The sequence below is a fragment of the Agelaius phoeniceus genome, chromosome 21 (genome assembly GCF_051311805.1).
Source record: "Agelaius phoeniceus isolate bAgePho1 chromosome 21, bAgePho1.hap1, whole genome shotgun sequence".
NCBI lineage: Eukaryota > Metazoa > Chordata > Aves > Passeriformes > Icteridae > Agelaius > Agelaius phoeniceus.
Window position 1 is genome coordinate 6880048 of NC_135285.1, and position 22813 is coordinate 6902860.

Below are 22813 nucleotides of genomic sequence, written 5' to 3' on the forward strand. Positions count from 1 at the left end.
GCACGCCGCTGCCAGGAACAAACATGGCTGCCCAGTCACCGCCCCTGCCGCCCTCACTCAAGATGGCGCCGCCCGCGCCCTCAGGCGCGCTGTCGCCAGCAGCCAACATGGCGGGCGGAAGGCGCGAGCGGCGGGGCCAACATGGCGGCGGTCACCATGAGGCTGCCGGCGGCCCGCGCGCCCTTGGATTCTAGCGCGCTCCGGGGCGGCGAGAAGCACCTGGTGGCACCGGGGGACACCATCACCACGGACACGGGATACATGAGGTGCGGGCAGCGCCGGAGGAGAGGCAGCGGCGGCGGGGTGGCGCGGCTTCGGGCTGTCCTTAGTAGCCGCTGTCTCTCCGCAGGGGCCACGGTACTTATGTGGAGGACGACAAGTTGATCGCCTCGGTGGCCGGCGTGGTGGAGAGGGTGAACAAGCTGGTGTGTGTCAGGGCGCTGAAGGCCAGGTGAGCGCGGCCGCGGCGGTGCGGGCCGGCGGCGGGGCCTGGCTCGGCCCGGTGAGTGAGGTGTGTGACCGCCGCTCTCTGTCCCAGGTACAACGGCGAGATCGGCGACATCGTGGTCGGGAGGATTACGGAGGTAAAACCCCCTGCTTGCCGGGTGCCGAGGAGGAGGAGGGTGGCTGTGGCTCAGTCCGACTCTAAAAGCTTCCCGGGATCCTAAAACACTGACACACATACATCAGTGTCCCTGCTCAGGGTACCGGGAGTGTGTGGATTTTAACCGGGATGAGGCTGGAAGTAGCCAGTAGAGCTGTCCCCTCCTGCAGTTTGGTGAGCTGCAGCTCCTATTCAGTTTTTGAGTGTGTGTTCCTATAAGTTTGCGTGTTTTGTTTTTTTTTTCCCTTAGGTTCAGCAGAAGCGATGGAAAGTGGAAACAAATTCCAGGCTGGATTCAGTCCTGTTGCTCTCATCTATAAATTTACCTGGTGGGGAGCTGGTGAGTAGCTGGTTGTGTTTTGCGTGGCATCCTGAGGTCCCCCACAAAGAGCCACTGATGGATGTTTTCTCGTTCTGGGCTACATGTAACTTTCGTTGTGACGTTTCAGAGAAGGAAATCAGCAGAAGATGAGCTTGCAATGAGGGACTACCTGCAGGAAGGGGATCTCATCAGTGTATCCTTCTGCTGCTCCCATTGACAGAAGAGCCAAGGGCATGGGAAGAGCAGGGAGAGCTTGGCTGGCCTGGCTGGGGGTGAGAGCTATGCTGGGGTGGCACTGGGCAGCCTTAGGGACCCTGTTTCCTTAAGTGGCACCCACAGGCAGAGGTCCAGTCTATATTTTCTGATGGGGCTGTATCGCTGCACACCCGGAGCCTGAAGTATGGGAAGGTGAGTTATTCCAAAGCCCTTGATCCTGGGTTCATTCTGCACCAGCTGATTTCTATAAAGCCCTTTGGAGGCTTTTTTAAGAAAAGAGCTATGGAGTAGAGCAGGATGTTGTTATTACTCATTCCTGCAGGACAGGGAGACCCTCAGCTCCTCCATGGGACCACCAAGCAGAGTTTCCCAAAGCAAAGGAGGTGTCCTTGAGTTTCCCTTTGATCCACTGCTCTCCCTGTCCACAGTTTCAGCCTGCTAGTTCTGCTTCCCCCACTAGCCACTTGGAATTAAATCCTGTGGAGAGATCTCCTCATTCCTCTTCTACTGGCTGTTGCCCCTGTGACTTGTTCTTCTCCCCAGGGCTCTATTTTAGGCTTTACACAGTTGGCATTTATCTCTAGTTTTGTGCATTGAAATAAGCCAAGAGGCCGTTGGAGCGTAGGCTGCAGTTTGGGATTACCAGACCAAGGGTATTAGCACTTAAAAGATGAAAGGGAAGTGTGCTTATTGCACAAAGGATGAAGGACAGTGATTGGATTATGAGGGAAAGTGTTCTGCTAAATTGGGCCTCTGACTCCTCATTTTTCTGCAGGGATGGTTGATGTGTAGTTACGATCGAGATATTATTAACATTTGCGCTAAGCACTTAGAGTATTCTTCATCTTCAAAGGGCTGCACAAGCATTAGCTAATCTTCCCTGCACTCCCAGAGGCTTGCAGGTTTTATATTCACTGTTTCACTGGAAAAGGTGTTAAAACAGAGTTGTTCCTAGACCAAGAATGGAGTGAATGTGTATCAGTGGCTTGGTGTTATCTGTGGTGGCTCATGGTGTCTCTCATGCTGAGCCTCGTGGTCTGCTCTCCAGCTTGCCCAGGGTGTGCTGGTTCAGGTGTCTCCCTCCCTTGTGAAACGCCAGAAGACTCATTTCCATGACCTGCCCTGTGGTGCCTCTGTGATCCTCGGCAACAACGGCTTCATCTGGATCTACCCAACCCCGGAGCAGAAGGATGACGAGGCTGGAGGCTACACTGCCAACTTGGAGGTGAGTCCAGGCAACGTGAGTCCTCTCCTACCAGTGATGGTTTTTAGTCTGACACAGTCAGAGGCACCTGAGTAACCTGAGGCTGTCAGGATCCTGTGTTAGGTGCACATCAAGGCTTTTCTTCCTTGCATTATTTCCCTGTGCATTCATCCCTTTTCCTCTGTCCTTCCTCAGCCAGTTCCCTTGTCTGACCGGGAGGTGATCTCACGGCTCCGAAACTGCATCATGGCTCTGGTTACTCACAAGATTATGCTCTTTGACACCAGCATCCTGTATTGCTATGAAGCATCCCTTCCTCATCAGGTACAGGAACCAGTAGTGTTTATTCCACACTGAGGGCAGGGAACAGAAAGGCTGCATCAGTTGCTGCTGAAGTCAGAGTTTCCTTTTAATTTACCAAAGCATCCTTTAGTAAGTGACAGCATAAACTCTCCTCTTCTGCACAACATAAGTTGCCTTGCACAGTTTCAGAGATAGTTTGAAAGGTTCTGCCTCTGGCAAAGTCTAACTATTCCTAAAGAGATCAGTCCCTTTTTTGAGAGATGTTGTGTGTCCCTCGCTGGGATTATGGACCCTTTAATTCCTGTGAAAACAGTATTAAATTTGGCATTGTATGAGGGTACAGTGCATTTTATGAAGCAATGAAAAAGTAAATGTCATGTATTGTACAGAGAGCAGGCTCATGTCTGTATCCACATCCTGTACTGCTGGAAGGCTGCCTCCATTTTCCCTCTTGCTGTACAGCTTTTCACTGTGATTCCTGCCAGCACTATTGCAGGCAATTCTCTTCCCATAAATAAATGAGATCTGAATTCTGCTTTCATTCTCAATGAGGAGTTAATTATGCCTCAGCCCCTCTGCCATAGATCTTTTTTCACCACAACCCTCTAAACTCCCTTGCTGATTGCTACTGTGTGTCAGGGACCTTTGTCTCCCCACTGAGTGCAGAAGTAGTTGTAGATTCCTGGTGCTCATATTGCTCTTCTTTCCACTGCAGATCAAGGACATTCTCAAGCCAGAGGTGACAGAGGAGATCGTTCTGGAAGCTCGACAGAGGTTGCTGGATTCAGAGGGATAGGATAGGGCACATGGCCAGAAGCAGTCATTTGAAATCCCAGCATGGCAGCTTTGATTCTCAGTATTATATGGGGTTTTTTTCAGTGTTCTAGTTCCCAACATTCATTCCACACTTCAGAAACCACCAAAATTCCTCACTCCTAGGATATCTCCTGTGTCCTTTTAGTATAAAGTAGTACTTAAGTACAATAGCCTTTTAGTGCAATGGCCTGAAAAATTGATATCTGACCTTTATAAAGATCAGATGCAACTGGGACCTGTCTCCTAGCACCTGTTGCTGTGTCTAGTGCCCCAGAATTTTGTGCAAAATGACAGAGAGGAAGGCATTTGTTTTGTGATGTTTCTCTCTCCCCAGAAGATGATTTGGCTTTTAATTTACTTGTGATACAGATCTGCCAGTCTGTCCCCTGACTGAGAGCTCTCATTTTTAAGAATGTAAGCCTAGGCACATGTGTTTAGAGAACAGGAGTATCCACAGCCTTGCTAACCACAGTTTGGGTCTGGCTGTTCATGACTTGAATGTCTCAGGGGTATGAGATGGGATATGGCTGTCTCTGTCCATGTGAGCCAGGAGCTCTGGACAAGCAGTGTCCTGGTTTGTGTATATCCTGCTGGTTTTTTTTGTTTTTTTTTTTATGCCTGAGAGGTGAGCTCCTCTTCTGAGGAGTCACCAGTATGGTTTTGTATTAAGTATTTTACATTTCAATAAATTTTTTGAAACAAATCAGTCCTTCAGCAGTGTGTGCATTGGCTTGTTTTTAGCCTAGCTTGAGAGCTGTGGCTGGCTCAAGTTTCCTTGTGCTAGGACACTTGGAATGGTTCCACTGTCTTATCTCCCCTTCAGCTGCTGCCCTTCATCCCAGCAGGACTTGACCTTCCTCTTCAGCCCTTACAGGGTTCCTCTGTAAGGATTGCCTGGTGTTCACAGTGGCTTTCCAAGCACTGCCTCCCTGCAGGATCCCTGGGAGAGGTGAGTCAAGCAGAGGTGGCTGGGGGATGACAGGGAGCCCAGTATGACACTGGTAAAGATCTTCAGGCCAGTGGTTAGAGGTGGACACGTTGAGCCAAGTGTTGGCAGGCAGTCAGTCACGTTCTCTGTGAAGAATGTGATGCTTTCCCTGGAGAATCCTCTCAGCTCCAGGTGCTGTATTAGAGCTGGTTTATTATATATGTATTCTATTTGTATTGCAAATACATCCTTGCACCACAGCACTGTAATTCTTAAAAAGGATGATAAAACATCTGTCCCAACTGTCCCTGAATCCAAATGCACGTTGCAAATTCGCATTCTTGCCTCAGGCACACGGGAAAATTCTTCCCTCGGTGTTTTCCTGGGAGCTGGCAATTCCCTTGTTGCTGTCCCTGCGGCTCGGGCCGCTTTCCCTGTGGTCCCGAGCAGGCACTAGATGGCACCTTTGGATCGCGTTTGTGGCGCTTCCCTTCTGCAGCAGCTCCGCCTCGCTGTCCTGCCAAACAGCAGGGCCTGGGCGGCTGCCACCAGCGCTGCTGCCCAAACCTAAAGCACAATGGGGCTAAGGACAAGCAAGGACATGGCTAATCCGTGCTGCTGCTGCACAACTGCCCGTGCTGCCTCTGAAAATAGTACTGAACTTGTTGGGGGTGTCACTGGAATGCTCCACACAAGGCCCGGGAATTGTTGGTTTTGAGTTTTAAGAGGATTTCCTAGTAAGTGTTGTAACTATCACATCCTCAAGATGACTGAGGAAATTTGAAAACCAAGGTTGGATGGTGACACTTTCAGGTCTCCATGAGGCTGCTGGTAGCCACATAACACACACCTCCATGGACAAAACTGGTTCAAAAAGCCTAAAAAAGCTTTAGAGCTTTAGCAGTCTGCATCTTTCACTTAGAAAAGTACTTTTTTTCCCCCCTCACCCAATGCTGTAGTTTAGCAGCTGTTTATCTTATTACCACAGTGGAAATTCAGGGATTTCTGCTAAAAAACAACTCAAGATCTGGACTGCTTCAACTCTGAGCTTTCTGATTCCTCCTGCTTGCTGCAGGATTCCTGATATTTTGCATTAATGATGAGTTAAATGGAGGAGGCATGTGACTCATCCAGTTCCCTTACTCCTGATTACCTGGCACTTCTGTTTTTAAACCCAGGAACACCAGCTGGTGAGGTTTGGTTGTAGATCTTTCCTGATGGGAGGAACCAAAGCTCTCAATATTTTCCCAGTGACCATGAAGGGTAATTATTGATCTTTCCACATTCAGCCAGTGCTGTGCCAAGACCTAAATTCTGTAACAAGGCTTTAGCAAGGTCATTGCTGGCAGTTCCCATCCAGCACAGCTCTGCAAACCAGCAGGTAACAACAAGCCAGCAACAGGCATTAAAACAGCTCAGACCAATCTGATTTCTTTGCTCACCAGAGTCTGACACTAAAGCAGCTGTAGCACCTCCTGTGCTGCCTCCTCCAGGGTTAATACACGGTGCAGCTGTGCTCAGAAGTGGGGTTGGTAACTAGTTCCCTTGCTGTGAGTGTTGTCTGTAGGAATAAGAACACAACATCACTCATCTGCAAAAAGAATTTTCTTGTTTCTTGGTGCCAGTGTTCATGTTCTAATAGCAAGAATTCCTTTACTCCTAGGAATAACCACTGAGATTTTAAATTTGTGCTAATGGGTTATTAATCCAATTACTGCTGCTTATTGCATTACTTCTGTACTATCCATGCAGTTTTGCTGTTCAGCTGAGAGTGGTACAAATAAAAAGCTTTGCACAGACCTGAGAAGAGACTGAAATCCCACTGAGATTTGAGACATCTTGAAATGGTTCTCTCAGGTTCCTGAGGACTGTTAATTAGCATGCTAAGTTTTATTATTTGGTGAAGAGGTTGAGTTTTTAAGATATTGTTATGGAGAAAATGTCACTGCAGCTGTTGGGTGAGAACCCACACTTAATGGGAGGTAAACAAAAAGTGCTGAAGTATCTGCTAGGAAAAAAAGAAATGGTAGTATGTACATGGACTTGATTAAAAAAAAAACACTCTGAAGCTTTTTTTTTTTTAACTTATTCTGTATTCACACAACTTTTCCGTCTCTAACAATTCTGAATTTCTTCTTATTTTCTTCTCTAACAATTTCTGAATCTATTGGGCAGCTTTCAAGTTTAACAGGAGAGTCATGTTCACAAAAACTGGCAGCAGGGCTGGAGGCAGAACATGTAGTGTCCTTCAGGAAGGGGAAGGCAGGTATCTCACCATGACATTTGGGAGTGACCAGCTGACTCATCTGCCTCTGTATTGTCCCAGATTAACTACAGCAGTGCCCTGGGAAACAGGAAATGCTTTTGGAGAAACTGCTGAGTGGAAAGAGGCTGGGAAATGCTGGCAAAGGACCTGCCCCACTTTGCTGCTTATGATTGCACAGCATCAGAAGGAGTAACTGCCTGTCGGCCTCAATGATAAACTCACCTGGTGTGTTAAATAAAAAGTGCATTCCTCTGCACAGATCTCAGGCAAGCCAGGAAGAGCACATTTACAGCCTGTACTGTCCACAGCACAGCCCTGAAGTGTTCAAGGACAGGTTAGATAGGGCTTGGAGCAGCCTGGAAGATGTCCCTGCCTGTGGCAGGGGGGGTGGAACATGATGGTCTTTGGGGTCCCTTCCAACCCAAACAGTTCTGTGATTCTATTGCATATTTGGAATGACTTTTGCTTAATTTGGTGAAGATTTTTCTGACTATCGTGGACCCATGGTTGTCTTCAGGAGTTTACACTGCTTCAGCCCTGCCATGGTAGGAGAGATTATCCAGGATGCTGCAGTCAGACCCAGAAGAGAGTATCTTTTAACAGTGAAGAATGGTTGGTATTGGGTTTTGTAACAAATTCTCTTGGGCTGCTTGGCCTGTGCTGACAGCTTCATTTCCTCCCTTTCCTCCAATCCGTGGGAGCCCAGAGGGGGTTACATCACCTTGGTGAGAAGCTGATCTCCATTACTGAGATAAACCTGGAGGAATTCCACAGAGTTCAACAGATGTGACCCTGGATTTGTCTCAGCACGAGAATTTCTCTCTCCTGTGTGGGTGTGTGCGCAGCACAACCAGTCTCGGTACCTGCAAACTGAGTGATTGATGGAGAAATCCAATAGAAATGGTTTGAGCTCAGTCTCCTGACTAAGAATTAGTGATGTAGGAGCAGCCTGGCACAGCAGAGATGGAAGATCCCGCAGGGCTGTATGAAGTGCTCCATTTTGGATGCTATTGTTAGAAGATGAAAAATGCAGGTCTGCCAGAGACCTTGAATATGGCATAGGAGACATGGAGTGTGTTTGTGGATTTGTCACAAGGGAGGAGTCAGTATAAACAAGCTGCTCTGTGTCCAGATGGTTGCCCTGAGCAGGAGGCTACAGCACAGAATTGCAATTGTGTGTTCTCCTGTTGTGGAGTGGGAGCAACCACAGACCTTTGACCAAAACACCCTGACCTCAAGCTGCTGCCTTGACCTTCTTTATCCCCAAGGTGAACTGGAGAATGTATGAAAAACTAAATATCTTCAGCATCATGGTCTGCTCTTTAGCTCAGGGAGCGCTCAGCACCTGCTGAAGAATTTGGCGGTTTAACTCCATCTTTGTACCAAATGGTGCACAAAAACAGGTCAATAAAATATTTTTTCAATTGTCACTGGCCTCTATGGCTGGTTTTGGTATCTAGTTCTGCATATGCTGAGGGCATTTAAAAGGAAGTGAAGTCCTTTGTGCAAGCAGGGTGACAGATTCCTGGCTGTGCACACAGCTGATCCAGTAAGGATCTCTTCCCTGTCCATCTCTGCAAGCATCCAGGGTCCAGAGCTGGCCAGAGTCAGATCTATGGGAAAACAACTTGGGTGGGCCTTCTAAAGAGGTAAGGGATTTCACACGAGCTTTTTGGGGCCTTTTCACAGTTTTTTTTTTCACCGAATCATAGATTAGTTGGGGTCGGAGGGGATCTCTGGAGATCATCCTGTCCAACCCTCCTGCCAGGGCAGGGTCACCTGGAGCAGGTGACACAGGAATGTGCCCAGGTGGGTTTGGAATGTTTCCAGAGAGGGAAACTCCACACCCTTTCTGGGCACCTATTCCAGAGCTCCGCCACCCTCAACCTAAAGAAGTTATTCTTCCTGTTGAGAGGAAATTTTTTATGTTTTAGTTTATGCCCATTGCTCCTCACCCTGTCACCGGGCACCGCTGAAGAGAATCTGGCACCATCCTCGGACACGCCGGGGAGATACCGAGATGGATTGCTGAGATCCCCTCTCATCCTTCCCTTCTCCAGACCGACCCGGCCCAGCTCCGCAGTGTCTCCTCATCAGAGCTGCTCCAGCCCCAAATCCTCTGGGTGCCCCTCACACTCACAGGACCCTCTCCAGCCCCAAATCCTCTGGGTGCCCCTCACACTCACAGGACCCTCTCCAGCCGCTCCTTGCCCATCTCGCCCTGAGGCGCCCAGCACTGGGCACAGCACCCCAGGTGTGCCTCACCAGGGCCGCCTAAAGGGAGGATCCCCTCCCTCGCCCTGCCGGCCACGCTGCTCAGAGGCTTCCCCGGAGCCTCCGCCGCCCTTCCCCGCCCGGCCGGTCCCCGGAGCCGGGAGCGGGGCCGGGATCGGGCGGGAGGCGGGGGCGGCGGAGGAGGAGGGGCCGGAAGGGGATGTGACCGCCCGCCCGCCGGCCCGGGGGTTCCGGGATCTCCCTCGCCGCCTCTGCCGCCCCCCGCCAGTCCCGCAGCCCCGGGCTACCCGCGGCCCCTCGCCCCGCTCCGCCTGCCCGGCCCCGCTGCCGCCCGCCCGCCCGGGGATGCGGCCGGCGCGGTCCCCCCCGCCTGCCCCGGCCCGGCTGCTGGGCAGGAACCGGCCTCCCGGAGCTCCCCGGCCTCGCAGCCCCGCGCCCGGCTCCGCCTGAGGCAGCGGGCACGGGGCGCCGGCCCGGCCGCCCCAGCGCTGCTCCGACGCCGCCATGGCCCCGCCGGGCCCCCCGGCCCCGAGGTAGCGGCGCTGGAAGGAGCCGAAGCCCGGTGACCGAGGAGCCCCGGTGCCATCCCTGCAGCCCAGGGAGCGTGCGGAGCCCACCCGGAGCTGCTGCTGCTGCTGCTTCGCCCGGAGAGCTGCCATGGTTCCAGCGCACCTGACCCTGCTGGACTTCAGCGATACTTGAAGCCAAATCTCCGTGGCTCTTTGGCCTTTGCTAGCTCAATGCTATGCAAAAGAAAAGGAGGAAAAAAAAGAAACCTTGACACTAGCTGTGGTGGGAATGGCTGTTTCCTGCCCTGGGTGAGCCCATGTGTGGTTTCTTGCCTGTGAGATGAACTGATTCTGCTTTACCCGGTGGAAGACACGCTACATATGGCAACCTGAAACTTTGGTACCGCTTGGTCATTGCTGAGCGGTTGGAACTTTTACTCGCTTGTTTTGTTTGTTTGTTTTCTTTTTTTTTTGCATAAAGTCACCTAAGGAGCCTTGTTGCTGTCTTCAGGAGCATTGGAGGAATTTGTCTTAATTCTTCACCTCAAGTGACTTTATCCCACTGTGAGTGCAGCCAGTGCACCCACCTAAATACCTTCTCCTTCAGAACTCCTTCCCAGCCTGGAAGATCAGGGATCACAGACTTCTTTGGAAACTTCTCGTCCTGGGAAAGGCTGCCCATAGTTACTTTATGGGGCAGCAGCCTGGAAAAGTTCTTGGGGACCAAAGGAGGCCAAGTCTGCCTGCCCTGCACTTCATCAAAGGAGCAGGGAAGAAGGAGTCATCGAGGCATGCGGGCCCTCACTGCAACGTCTTCGTGGAACATGGTGAGAAGTTTCTATTGCTGTTTGGTTTAATTTTGGTTTGCTGAGCTAGGTACAATATGGATTTATTCAAGACCATGGAGCAGATACAGACATGTACTTTATGGAAGTCTTGTTTTCTTTCTCTTGCTGTTTAATGCAAATCTTCTGTGATTTGTTTTTTAAGAAAATACTTGGGTCAGATTGCTTGAAAGCTGGGGAGAGGTTATTGTACAGCTAAAGGTGGAATGCAAGGAAGTAACTTTTTAATATTGTACAAGTTTCTAATTTCTGCCTTGGTTATGTTCTGGTTTGCAGTCTGGGGAAGTGTTTGATCCTTTTTGAGTTGTCTGTGTCATCGTACAGATCAGCCTCAGCCAGTGGTGATGCTGTGGTCAGTCACAGGTGCTCTTTAATTGTCTTTACCAAAAGGACTTTGCTACTTGAAAGGGAAAAAAACCTTTATTTTGGAAAGTTTGTGAACTTAATGCTGTTGTGAAAAGAGTTTCTTGTTGCATTTGGAGCGGCTTTGCTCAGTGGTTTCTCATAGCTGGTTAAACCTTCGTCCTGTGCTGTGATGGATTGAAGTGCGAGAGGCCAGAAGTTTGGGGGTAGAGCAACTCTGTCACTTGCTGGCCTTCTGCAAAGTATGGAGGGAGTTCAGAATCTCAGGAAAGAAGCCAAATGAAAAATTCAGTAGGAGGCAGAGGTAGATTTGGTGACTGCATCAAATTCTTCCTTAAACAACACAAACCCACCAAACAATCCCCTCCCAAAACCAAAGAAACTGTAAACTGAAGGCATCTCTGCAGAAGTGAGGTGCAGAAATGCATTGTTTTTGCTTAAACTTTGGAGTAATCCTTGCTTTTGCACAACACTTTTAAAATTCTAATACAATATTAGAATTTTAAGAGAGTTCTTTGAGATGACGTGCTGCTGACTGCTGTCTTTGGCTGGAGATTGTGACTTTGACAAAGCTTCTGCAACAGTTTTGTCCTGTAGAGGAAGTTTATCTGTGAACAAAACAAAACTGCATCTGTAATCTTTATAGAACTAAAAATTGAAATATTTGCTGTCTGAGAACACAATCCAGTTAGAGGAAAAGTTTTGATTTGTTCTTACTTTTAAAGGGCTTTGCTCTCTAACTTTTTCTTATTCTGTGTTTCCAGAAGGGCCCAAGGAATTCTCTGCAGTGTTCAACAAACACACAGAGATCCCATGTTTACCCTGCCCTGCCGAAATACTGTTCTGAGTTACTTCAGTGTTTTATTTTCCCATACAATGTTTGTGCACTGAAGAAAGTTGAGGTAATTAAGAGAAGGTTAGAGAATATCAGGGCTAACTTGGCCCTCTGATGTTAAACCTGCTGCAGGGTTTTTCCTTGCTTTCAGTCCTGTGATATACCCACTCCTCCACCCCGAGTTTGGTTCCTGCTTTTACTACTTTGGACAGAGTTTCAAGGTCAGGTGAGATACAGCCAGAGCACTTGCTGCAAGCAATACAATGTTCTTAGTCCCTTTGGTGTTTTGCTGTGGCAGAAAAGCCAGAAACGTTCTTTTTTGATCATCTAACAGCAATAGGCAGATGGTAACTTCTTGCCAGTGTGACCTGAGGTCAGCAGATCCCAGCACAAAAATGGCATCTCTAATGTCCATGTGCCATATGTCCACGAGAGACCTCGGTGGCTTCGTTTAGAAGAGAATAAACTTGAAAGGGGACATCAGGGCTAGGACATCTGTTAAAAGAACTGCAAAAGATCAGCCTCACTTATACACATGAGGAAAAGTTTCTTTGAGTGGATGAATGGGTTCTTCCAGGTCCTGGCAGTAGAAGGCAGTACCACTGTTGTTTATTCAGCTCTCTTCTGAGCTTGGGCTGCTCCTGTCCTGAAAAATGGCATATTAAAAATCTGGACAAATTAAGAGGGAACAAAGTTCGTTTTAGAAAGCTCTTCCTTTTCCTTTCAGTAATTTGCCTTTGAAATAAATACATAGACTGGCATACTTTATAATTAATGAACAGATCAGTATTTAATGCCTTCAGTCCTATTCAGTTATTGTGCCATGTGCTGTAGTTCATAAAAATAACGATTGGTGCTTTTCCAGGGCTTAAATATTTGCATGTTTCCCTTCCAGCATGTTATTACACAGTTTCTTCTAAATACCAAACACTGTATCTGGTTTCTCTGTTGCACTGTGGGAGCTGGTTTGTCCCAGGAAAATTGTGTTTCTCGCTTTTCATAACTAAGAAATGCTTAAGGAGAAATTCCATGGTGGGCCACTTAACCCCCTAGAGACAGGTGAATTCTTAAATGTACTTGTGTGAAGTTCTTGTATATTAAAGCCCATGATAAAACCAACACAAGAAGTTGAACTTTTGGTAGCAGGGCTCTCCTTTTAGGGTTATTTTTATAAAGGTATTTATGATCTTGTTTTGGTGGGACCATTACCTGCTGAGTTCTGCTGAGGCTCCTCCAGCAGGCACTTAGTGAAAGATCTGGATTGCTTCAGTGGTACCAGATTTTGGCTGAAAGGGTTGGTGAATATTATTGGATACTAACAGTGTAAGGCAAAATAACTTCCAGCAAAGTAATTCCATTTTTCGGTCGTCTCACTCTCCGTAGCACCCAAAGCAACACATGGAGAGGCTTCTGAAAAGCCAAGGAGGCAACTGGCCAGAAATCAGCTCTGCTGGTGCTCAAATGTTCTGTGAGAATAATGCAGAAAGGCTCTAAATTCTGTCCTGAGCTGACAATTGAGGAGTGCCTTAAGGGGAAAAAAGTAATCTATGGGCAAGTTTTGGGCTGGTCTCTTTGTGCTGTTGCTTTCCCCACGGAGGGTGTTTTACAAGCTGGAGTTCATGCTCGTGTCGTTACCCCGGGCAGCAGAGTAGCCCTTGCTGGGATTTTACAGATTTCACCCTGATGCAGATTACTCCAGCTCACAGTTGGCTTGCAAGCTTGAACTTGAGAGGAATTATAAAGGCAAAGTTTACTTCTTTCTCTTTGCTTTTCTTGGTGAGAGTTGAGTCTATAGTCCCTGCTTTTTGGTGATATCCAGCTGAGAAAAAAGTGTGGCCAGTAGATAGCGAAGGGGAAAGACTCTGTCAGTGCACCTTGAAATGTGCACGCTAGTGTATCTTGTGCCTTTCCAGAATGTTAATTTTAGCAAAACCCAAACTTTCTGAAAAGGAAGGTGTGTGCTCAGAGGGTTCAGCTGTGATCCCAGAGTTGGCAGGAGCTGACTGGAGGGACTGGCAAACACCACAGCTCCCCTGACTGTCTTGTGGAGGAGTTGCTGTGCTGAGTGATGAGCAGATCCCCTGAAGCATGTTGGTAGAACAGCATCTCCAAGCAAAAGCAGCACTTGAAGGCTTAAAAAATGAACTCTAATTATTACATATGTGATGCTGAGATGAGGAAGAGATTGATAAAGCACTCAAACAAAAATGGCCTTTTCATAGTCTTTCATAGTGATAAAATGTGGTCTTAGAGTTTCTCTTCCAGCAGGTGAGTGATAGGGAAGCTTAAGTGAGCTGTTTACCTCACTGTATAGAGAGATAAACTGCAGAACTGGATCCATTTTTCTTAAACATTTAGTGCTGAATATAGCTGAAGTCAGCCAACTACAGTCTCTGTCATATTAGATCTGAATTCTTTTTCTTACAAGGGTGCTGAAAGATTTTACTGCTTTAATTAGGAAGCAATTGTGCAAAATGGATCTATAGCACCAGCTTGCCACAGCTGCCAGTTGGAGATGTGCCCTGTACAGTTCACTGTGAGGAAAAACCCCAACAATTAAAACTACCATTTCCTACATTATTGATTAAAAATAAATGTTAAGGGTCTCTGTGTTTAATAATCTATCTTGTTTTATGCTGTTAAGTTTCATGTTTCAAGTACTTCAATTGTGAAAACGAATAAATTACATTCTAATCAGTTCTAGGCATATCCTGGGCTCATCCCACAGTGTGGGCAGCAGGGCAGGGGGGGATTCTCCCCCCTCTACTCCACTGTGCTGAGAGCCCACCTGCAGTGCTGTCTCCAGCCTGGGAAGGACATGGAGCTCTTGGAAAGAGTCCAGAGAAGGCCATGGAGAGCTCCAAGGGCTGGAGCCCCTGTGCTCTGGAGCCAGCTGGGAGAGCTGGGGTGTTCAGCTCAGAGGAGGCTCCAGGGAGGGCTCAGAGCTCCTTCCAAAGCCTAAAGGGGCTCCAGGAGAGCTGGAGAGGGACTTTGGACAATGGTCTGAAGTGACAGGCACAGGGAATGGCTGCAAACTGAGGGTAGATGAGATATACAGAATAAATCCTTCCCTCTAAGGGAGGCACAGGTTCCCAAAGAAGCTGTGGCTGCCACTGGATCCCTGGAAGTGTTCAAGGCCAGGTTGGACAGGGCTTGGAGCAACTTGGGGTAGTGGAAGGTGTCCCTGCCCATGGCAGGGTTTTGGAACAAGATTATCTTCAAGGTCTGATTTTTGTACTCATTATCCTTTATCCTACAGGGGAGCTCAATATGTCTTCCTTATATGCAATATACATTTATTAGATAGTCAATTGCCCATACAAGGAAATGATTTAAATGAGACTTCTTCCATACTAGAACTGTTTCTTCAAACCCATGTACTTAAAACCTCTGCATTTATCTCTTTCCATTGTACCTCAGGGAATTTTTATACTTTGTCTCTGCTTCACCAACTGCAAAACCTGAGACTTCAAAGAAACTGCTTTACTACTCCTGACTCCACTTTAGACCATTCACCTGAAATTGGATCATTAGCACTGGCCTAATTGGAAGCCATTTTTTAGTCTGCCTTCAGTATTTCAGGTTTTCATTCTGAACTGACAAAACTTTCTTTGTTGTCAGGCTGGAGATTTGGCAGCTCCCAAATTTCAATTTCCATCTCTATTAGGAGAGACTTATCTCCAGCTTTTGGGATCATTGCTTATGAATCCAACTTCACTGTGCCTCAGTATTAGCCTGGTTAATGCTGACATCTGCTGCATGCTGAATGCAGATTTGTTTACTGCCTCTGACTGTATCCCTTTTCATCATAAAATCACTTGCTGTATTTTTTTTTTTTTTTGCTCCAATTATCAAATACTACTAGGTTTTGCTAAGAAGGTTTTGCTAAGAAGCTCTTCCACAAAACTTGATCTATGGCTGGAATATGTATGGAAAGATACCTAAGACTTTCTAAACTGCTTTTCCACAGGCTGAGGTGGATGATGATGATGATGATGGGGAAAGGCTAATCCCTTCCTGGGCAAAAGCAGTTCTGTTCTGTGCACTGGCTAATCTTTGATAACTTGCCATATTTAAGCAGTTGATCTCCTTCATGACAAATAGGTAGTGGTTGCTCATATGCCAGACTTTCATTAACAGATTATGCTAGTTCTGCATTCTTATTTACAAGTTTTAGTAGGGAGGCTGTGGTAGGAAATCAGGACAGGGAGGCAAGAGATGGCTACAGGGTATTAGCATAGAAACCTTCCCTTGTAGGAGATCATCTCTTTCAGCACACTTCAACATTTACCATCAAACTCACAGTATTTTACATTGGAAAGTTTAAATCTGAAGCTTGAAAGTGAGGAGTTGACATAGTCCTGTTGCTGAGAGTCCTGAGTTTCATCCCTGGTGCTCTCAGGGTCAGGCTCTGTGGCAAATCATGAAGGTGCAGAAAGGTGAAAACGGCCTTGGAAAGTCTTGTCCTGCTGACTGTCACTTTAGGGTGGGGATGCTGTTGGGTTGTGCCTTGGAAGAACAAGGATGTATTTCCAGCTGTGCTTGTAGGAACTGTGATAAAACTGACAAGAAATAATTGGGAGAGTGTTTTGATAGCCCTGGTGTGGATGGGACTGTAAGCAGAGCCTTGGCAGGTGCCAAGTGCTCTCAGCTGACACCAGAGTGGGGATGCAGAGCTGCAGGAGTTAGTCCAGCTCTTAACACCCAGCTGACACCAGTGTTGTGTTCAGTAAAAGTTCAGAGCACCCTGCCATGGGTTTTGGGCTGTTTGGAATATTTCAGCATCACCAGGACATTCCTGCAGCTCCCTCAGTGCACTTGAGCCACCCTGTGAAGTTTAAAACCTGGATGGCTGTGCTGCTGTGTGGGTGGACACTGGGTGTGTTGCAGGAGCCATCTCTTTCAGCTGTATAAAACACTCTGATTTGCATTTACAAAGACTGAAGGAAGTGTTTGAAACACTAGTGACCTTCTGGAGTATTTTTGCAGATGGAAAAATACACATTTTGCTTTCCTTATTCTTTGGCAGGGGGAAGGGGCTGCCTTCCCTCTGCAGTGTCTGCACCCAGCAGTGTTCTGTCAGTTCAGCCATGCTATGCCATTCTTGTGAGAAGGAGTTGGTCTCCTTATAAAAGGTCTGTTGTGAAGTCCTTTGCTGTAGGAGCATCCAGAGCAGTTCCAGCAGAGAGAGGGACTCTTGCTTCTTTGCTTCTGTGACTCTCTTATCAGTCAGCTCTTACTCTGCTCTATGTTGATTGAAGATCAATCTAAACAATCTGTAGAGGTTATTAATCTGCTTGCCAGAGTGTCCATTTAATTGGTTTAAGGAGGATTCTTGGGCAAAAAGGTAATGAACATTCAATTTTAGTGAGTAAAGCTGCCTAAGGCAGTGTCTTTCCTTAGTTCTTAACTAAAGTAGTTCTTAGTTAGTTCTTAACTCTGGTCTTTAAACTTCTATGTTTAATGCCAGTGTTACACTTAGATATTATCATTAATTTTTGTGAGATGGCTGGGAGTTTCATCACGCTTGTGGCAAAATTTGATATAATTCTGCTAAAATGGTGTGTTGTGCTCTGGGAGGAGTCCCTTTCCACACATTTCCTTGTGTGTCCTGAATACCAGCTTGCTTTAGTTTTGCTTAAGTACTTTCTGAAATTAGTGTTGAAATTAGATTCAGGGTTTTTTTAATGTATATTTTCTTTTTCTCCAGCATTTTTTCCTGGCTGTTACCAGCTGGGTTGTGAAAAGCAGGAGCTTGCTTTTATGCAGAGTGATTGCTGCTAATTTACATGGATGCGAGCAAGCTCATCATTCTTTCATGAGTGAGGAGACTGCCTGATTTATGTTGTGTCATTTCTGAGCACTGTTTTTACCTAATGAATAGAGTTTCACAACAGATTATTAATCATTAAGACTTTGGTTTCATTGTGTGTATTAAAGAATCAATATTGCTACATGCTGCCTGCCTTGAGAAGCTGCTTATCCATTAGTGCTGCTTTTCTAAGGCATTCTGGTGCATTTATCATTTTGGCTGACTTCAGTTCCTACCTTATTCCTGCCACGTCTTCCAGGGCCTGAGCTGTGTCCAGTCTGCCTCTCTGCAGATTCCTGCTTTGAAGTGCTGTCTGAGCAGTAGCAAATGTTATTTGCTCCAGTCTCTCCTTAGAGCTCATGAAATAGTAAAAGGCTGGACCTTCCTCTGCTGTGGTTTGCACTCCACATTTGCATCAAAGAGGGAGTGATGGCCTCAGAAAATGGGAATAATGTGTGATCAAGAATATATTGAATTACATACTCTGCTGCCTGTTAAATGCTGGGTTTTGGATGGCAAGGCTTGCTGGAGGACAGGATTCCCCCATTGCCTGACCTGCTGTTTGTTCCCTGTCCAATGTCCATCTCTGCTGGAAGCACAGAGTGACCTGGGCATGTTCCCTGTGCTTCCTGTCACTCTGAGCTGCAGAGGAGGAAATTTCACTTGCTCTGCACATCCAGAATCCAAAACACACCCCCATGGGCTCTGGCAGGTTTGGTAGTGACCCCAGTGAGCTGATCTCCTGCCACTCCACACCTGGGGGAACTGATGGCTGATTCATGGCCTTTTTTTGTGTGTGTGCTCCCAGAATAAACAAGGTTGTTTCTCCAGAGGCTGAATGTGTGAATGGTAGTGGGATAAGGACATGGAAACTTGAAATAGGAAATTCTTTGGGCTTTCAGGAAACGTTTGCTCTGTCATTCGTGTTCAAGTTGCCCAAATTCAAAGGCTGTTCAGCCTCATTTAACATACCTGGTGAGGGGCTGTTCCCAAGTTCTCAGCTCCTGGCCTGACCACAGAGGGTTATCACAGGGCTGTTATGCAGTAAACACAACTGTTTTCACTTGGGTTTTTGTGAATGAAATGATTTAATTAATTTGAAGTGTTTAAAATTATTTACTTAATTAAAATTTAAGCTTTATTACCAAGGTGTAAAGCAAATGAAATTGTCATTTGGGGCAGTGGCCACCAGATGTCTTCTGTGACTCTTCACTGACTTGCTCTGATTAAAACAATCCCTGCAGTGAGAATCGTCTTGGAAATGAGCAAAAGTTTAATGGTGAGAACCCGGGTCAGAAGTGACAACTGTGAATTTCAGAAATAGTGGCTGTCAGGTCTTTTTAGATATTACTAGAACCTGTAATCTTTGTGTGCTTGCTGGCTGATGAAAAAAAACCTTGGTGGTGATGTTTGCTTTCACTGTTAATGGGAAAATCTTGCTCCCTCATCTCCTCAAGCTCCATTTCAGCCTGATCTTTGTTTAAAAAAATAAAAGAAATGGCTTTCAGTTCTGCATTTCTTTTCACTTATTGATGTCTTCTGCAATTGGTCTAATTCCCCTACTTCTTTTGTTATGCTGCACTGACTTTTTAAAGATATAAATACTTTCCTAATATTAATATTCAATATTAGATTCCTCTCACTATAGAAATTGATTTGGCAAATCCTCTTGTAGCATTGAGTTCAACATTTGTGAACGTGAGCTTTTTATGGCAAGGATGCTCAGGGAATATCTGGAAACAAATTCAGCCTGTGACACTTATTTACACAGTTGGTGTTGTCTGAATGTCAGAATTGCTCTCACAGAGCTAATGGTGGAGTTAAATTGTTATGAAGTCATAACAATGCTCACAAAAGCAAAGCTGTAATCTAGTAATACTTTATTTTACTTAAATCTCTTTTGGATGGGAGAATTTTATAATAATGAAGATTTAGTGCATCTAGCAAAATAGTTTAAGCTATAAATATGTATGTGTGAAAATGGGGTTCTCTTTTTATTATTTTTATTGGCTCTAAGTTCTTTTCATTCCTGATATAAGTCTGACAACACAATGTTCATTTAAAAACTACATCCCATTTTAGCCTGAATAACTGGAACAGCTATTAGAGCTATTGTTGTCTGGCTACACCTCATGTTTGCAAATAACTTAGGAAAGCTCAAATGAAAAGTTTTGAATAAATGCCAAGCTGTTATTTCTTCTTTAATATATTTAGCTGGATGGATAAGAAGCTGCATTTGAAAGTCTCTGCAATTAAACCATTATCTCTTACAAGACTTATTGATGGATTGCACTAAATGTGTTTGCTATATACATTCTTTTTTTTTTTTTTTCCTCAACATGCAGCTATTTAATAGAAAATAGATGTCCTTTACAGGAAATGAACTGGAGGGAAGACAAAGCTCTTCCCATCATTTGATACTGTTGATGTTCATATAGAAGCTGTAATTTCCCTGGGCTCTGCAGATTGTCTGTTATGTCTAAATAGTGCCTCCCACGCTGAGGGTGGATGTCAAGGTGCTATCATGTTTCAGGTTTTAAGTAGTAATTATTGTTATGAGGTGATCACATAAGACAGTGTAAGTGTTGCTCAACCTTTCAAATTCCATGTCATTGGGGAAAAAAAATGTGTTGGGGAAACTTCAGTCTAATTTAGACCTCACTGTGAGAACTCCTGGTGGTTTTTACCTTGCTCTTGCTGAAAAGTGGGATAAAAAAGGCTTTTCATGACCACAGGTACGCCACCAGACGTGATATAGGTTGTTGTGCTTGTGAAATACCACTTGGAGACATAATCTGGGAGTTAATTCTGGATTTGCTGCAGCAGTTAGTCTGGAGAGGGTCAAATCCTGAAGGCTGTGGCAGGTTAGCAACACCACTGAGCTACCTCTTCAGTAGGTAATATTTTGAGCCAAGCAAAAGGAGGAATTAGAATAATAAAGTTGGATTTTTGGAGGCAAATGCTAGCTTGAAATGCTAATATAATCATCTTGGTGACTGCAGTTTTGCCTCTGCAAAGCAAAGGCAGTGCATGACATTTCATTGAAGACCTGCTGCAATGTTGATAAGCCGACCTCTCCTGAGAGGAATTGTGAACCTCACTGAGCAGCAGCACGGCTTTGTAATCTTGGTTAAAAACACAGGATTTGAAAAACATTAAATGAAAATAGATCAGTGCTGCATTCATTATCAGGTAAGGATTCAAAGAACCGTGAAATGTTAACTTGAAGTACTTTGCATTCCACTCATAGGAATAAGTAGCACAAATCCAGTGAGCTGTTTTTGCTCTGATTTGTTAACTTGGGCTGCTTTTCCCCAAAAAAGTGAATATTGCATTGTGTTTGCCATGCCCACATCATTTAGTCCTGCCTATCTAGAGAGGCATTAAAAACATGGAGGTGCAAGTCCCAGACACCAAGAGAGCCGTGGCTGTGCAGCTCAGACATCTCTGTCATCTGCAGCGTTCCCAGATTAGGAAGTGGTGGGCTTCAGCAGCCAGGGGGAATGATGATGTGGAGCCCCTGGAATGAGACACATCTCATGGCCATGGACAGGCTTGAATCACCCAGTGCTGGGGGTGCACCCCAGAGCCCTGAGTCACAGCAGTGCTGGCAGAGCTTTGTCTGCCCAGAGATAAAGGGTGGATGTTGTGGCTGAAAGGGGGAGATCACCACTCAGCCCTTCTGAAATAGCTACACCATGTGGTAGCCAAAGTGCTTGGCTGGGCTGAAATATCCTGGCTATTCTACCTTTAAATTGCTCCTTGGATGTCACAGTTTTTAAATTCCAGATTTAGAAGGAAGGTGGCTCTTCTGTGGTTATGAGGCTTTCATCTGCTGAAGCTGTATTTTAGAAAGTTGGTGTGCTGCTTGTGAAATGCTCCCCTAAGGCAAACAAGCCCTTTGGGGAGGGGGACTAAGGGCTGGAGTGACTCAAACAGGCATTTTACATCTCAATTATTAATACAGTACTTTTTATGATTCTCAAATTGGAATTGCTAGAAGCTGAATTTTAAAAATGTAACAACTTCTAAAATTTTTAGGAGTAAAACTAACCCTGTGCAAGTAAAGGTGCTGTCTTCTACTCCAAGACCTCTTTCCTACAGTCTTGCACAATCACACTTGGGTTTGAGCTCTCTTTGTCTTGCTGCAGTGTGTTCTGTTTGTATCCATGGTCAGACATGGGGGGGTGTCCATAAGGGATGAGTCCGGGGAGCTCTGCAGAGTAAGGTCATGCCTGAGAGGACTCACACTCCAAAGGTAATTGCAGGGCATATTCCTGACTTGAAGTCCAATTGTGATTTATGTAAAATGGATCCAAATAAGCAGTGCTATTAAAAATTATTATCACAAGGATGCTGATGCAAAGCTGAACAAATGGATTTCTTTTAGACTACAACAAATAGGATTAGAGTATGTTGGATGCTTCCCCTTGTGCCTCTCTCCCCATCAAAAAAGGTATTTAAAAAACCAATCTGAGTGCTATACTTTAGCAAAAAAGGGATGGAGGAGGAGGTGTGTGAGAGAGCTTTTGCTGAGTTCTGTCAGTGCACCTCCACCTTGACTCCCTGTTGTGGTGGGGCCGAGTTGTGTGAATGCAGCTCCTGCCCAGACAAAGCCCCACAGGAGCCAGGGATGTTGGAATTCACCTCCTTGTGCCATGCAGCCCTTGTGACTCCTCTGGAGTACAAATCATCCCCCCTGACTCTTTATTTCAGGGGCTGCCATCTCAGTCTGAGCATCCCAGGTTTGTGGCTGTGGGGAGGAAATTGCTTTTAGCCTGGGATCCTACCTGGGGTGTTTTATGAAGCTTTGGCTTGAGGAGCTGGCCTTGCCAGGGGTTGGCCTGGGGGTGTTTTATGAGATGCACAAGTAAAAGCAGAGAGTGGGGATGGGGGAGGAGAGCCATGGAAATGTTCTTTCCATGCTCTTTTCCAGCTTCTCCAGGGCTCTTCTGTGAGCCAGCCTGGGTGACAGAGCTCCTGTTACTGTGACACCACAGATAAACCACAGCAGGGACTTTGGATCCTGCTTTTCCTTGTGCCACCTCCACTCTTCCTCCCACACCTGGCCCTTGCACACAGTAGCAGTGTGCTACCAAAAGCAGACCAAATAATACAGAAAAAACTCAGCTTTTTCTTTGCACCTGACGTAAGTGTTACATTGCAAAGAATAACTGAGATTTTTTTCAGTCATTTTTCCTCTGTGCTGGGCTTGTCCTTGGATAAGTAAAATGTGTATTTTTAGGCTGGGTAATTGAGGTTTGTGTAGGCAGTGATTCCAGGGATGCACTGGTGCTGAGGCAGATGAAGTCTTGTGTTATTCCTTGTGGCAGGGAACAGCATCACAGATAGTTAACAAGTGCCTGCTTGGATTGTTCCTAAGCCAAAACCAGATTCTTTATATTCTTTGTCATCATAAAGCTTCTACTTCTTGTTCTATAACCCATATAAATGGTTAATAAGATTTCTTCATAGGAGAGAAAGAGGGTTGAAAGTGTGGAAGTGCTTGAATGTCCTCAGAGATGGAATAATTTGTGTTTGCTGGTTTCAATTGG

The 22813-nt window shown here is 46.0% G+C and overlaps 2 protein-coding genes across 2 annotated transcripts in view; both read left to right on the forward strand.

Annotated features, from left to right (window-relative positions):
- The first annotated feature begins 63 nt into the window (after nucleotides 1-63).
- Nucleotides 64-4168, forward strand: EXOSC2 (exosome component 2). Its single transcript, XM_054646217.2, has 9 exons — nucleotides 64-266; nucleotides 350-451; nucleotides 539-584; nucleotides 855-944; nucleotides 1054-1119; nucleotides 1266-1334; nucleotides 2191-2367; nucleotides 2542-2670; nucleotides 3365-4168. Exons 1-9 carry the CDS (start codon nucleotides 142-144, stop codon nucleotides 3443-3445), a joined length of 885 nt encoding a protein of 294 aa, XP_054502192.1. The 5' UTR covers nucleotides 64-141; the 3' UTR covers nucleotides 3446-4168.
- A 4929-nt stretch (nucleotides 4169-9097) lies between these two features.
- ABL1 (ABL proto-oncogene 1, non-receptor tyrosine kinase) overlaps nucleotides 9098-22813 on the forward strand; it is a 77923-nt gene continuing 64207 nt past the window's right edge. The window contains exon 1 of the mRNA XM_054646599.2: nucleotides 9098-10230. Within this exon, the coding sequence (XP_054502574.2) occupies nucleotides 10095-10230 (136 nt within the window). The 5' untranslated portion in view covers nucleotides 9098-10094. The remainder of the gene's footprint in view (nucleotides 10231-22813) is intronic.

Bases quoted from the DNA above. Each gene is read 5' to 3' on its own strand.
- EXOSC2 (XM_054646217.2), top strand. From the start codon at position 142: ATGGCGGCGGTCACCATGAGGCTGCCGGCGGCCCGCGCGCCCTTGGAT. The intron at 452-538 runs GTGAGCGCGGCC...TCTCTGTCCCAG, and splicing joins GTCAGGGCGCTGAAGGCCAG to GTACAACGGCGAGATCGGCG. The intron at 2,368-2,541 runs GTGAGTCCAGGC...GTCCTTCCTCAG, and splicing joins GCTACACTGCCAACTTGGAG to CCAGTTCCCTTGTCTGACCG.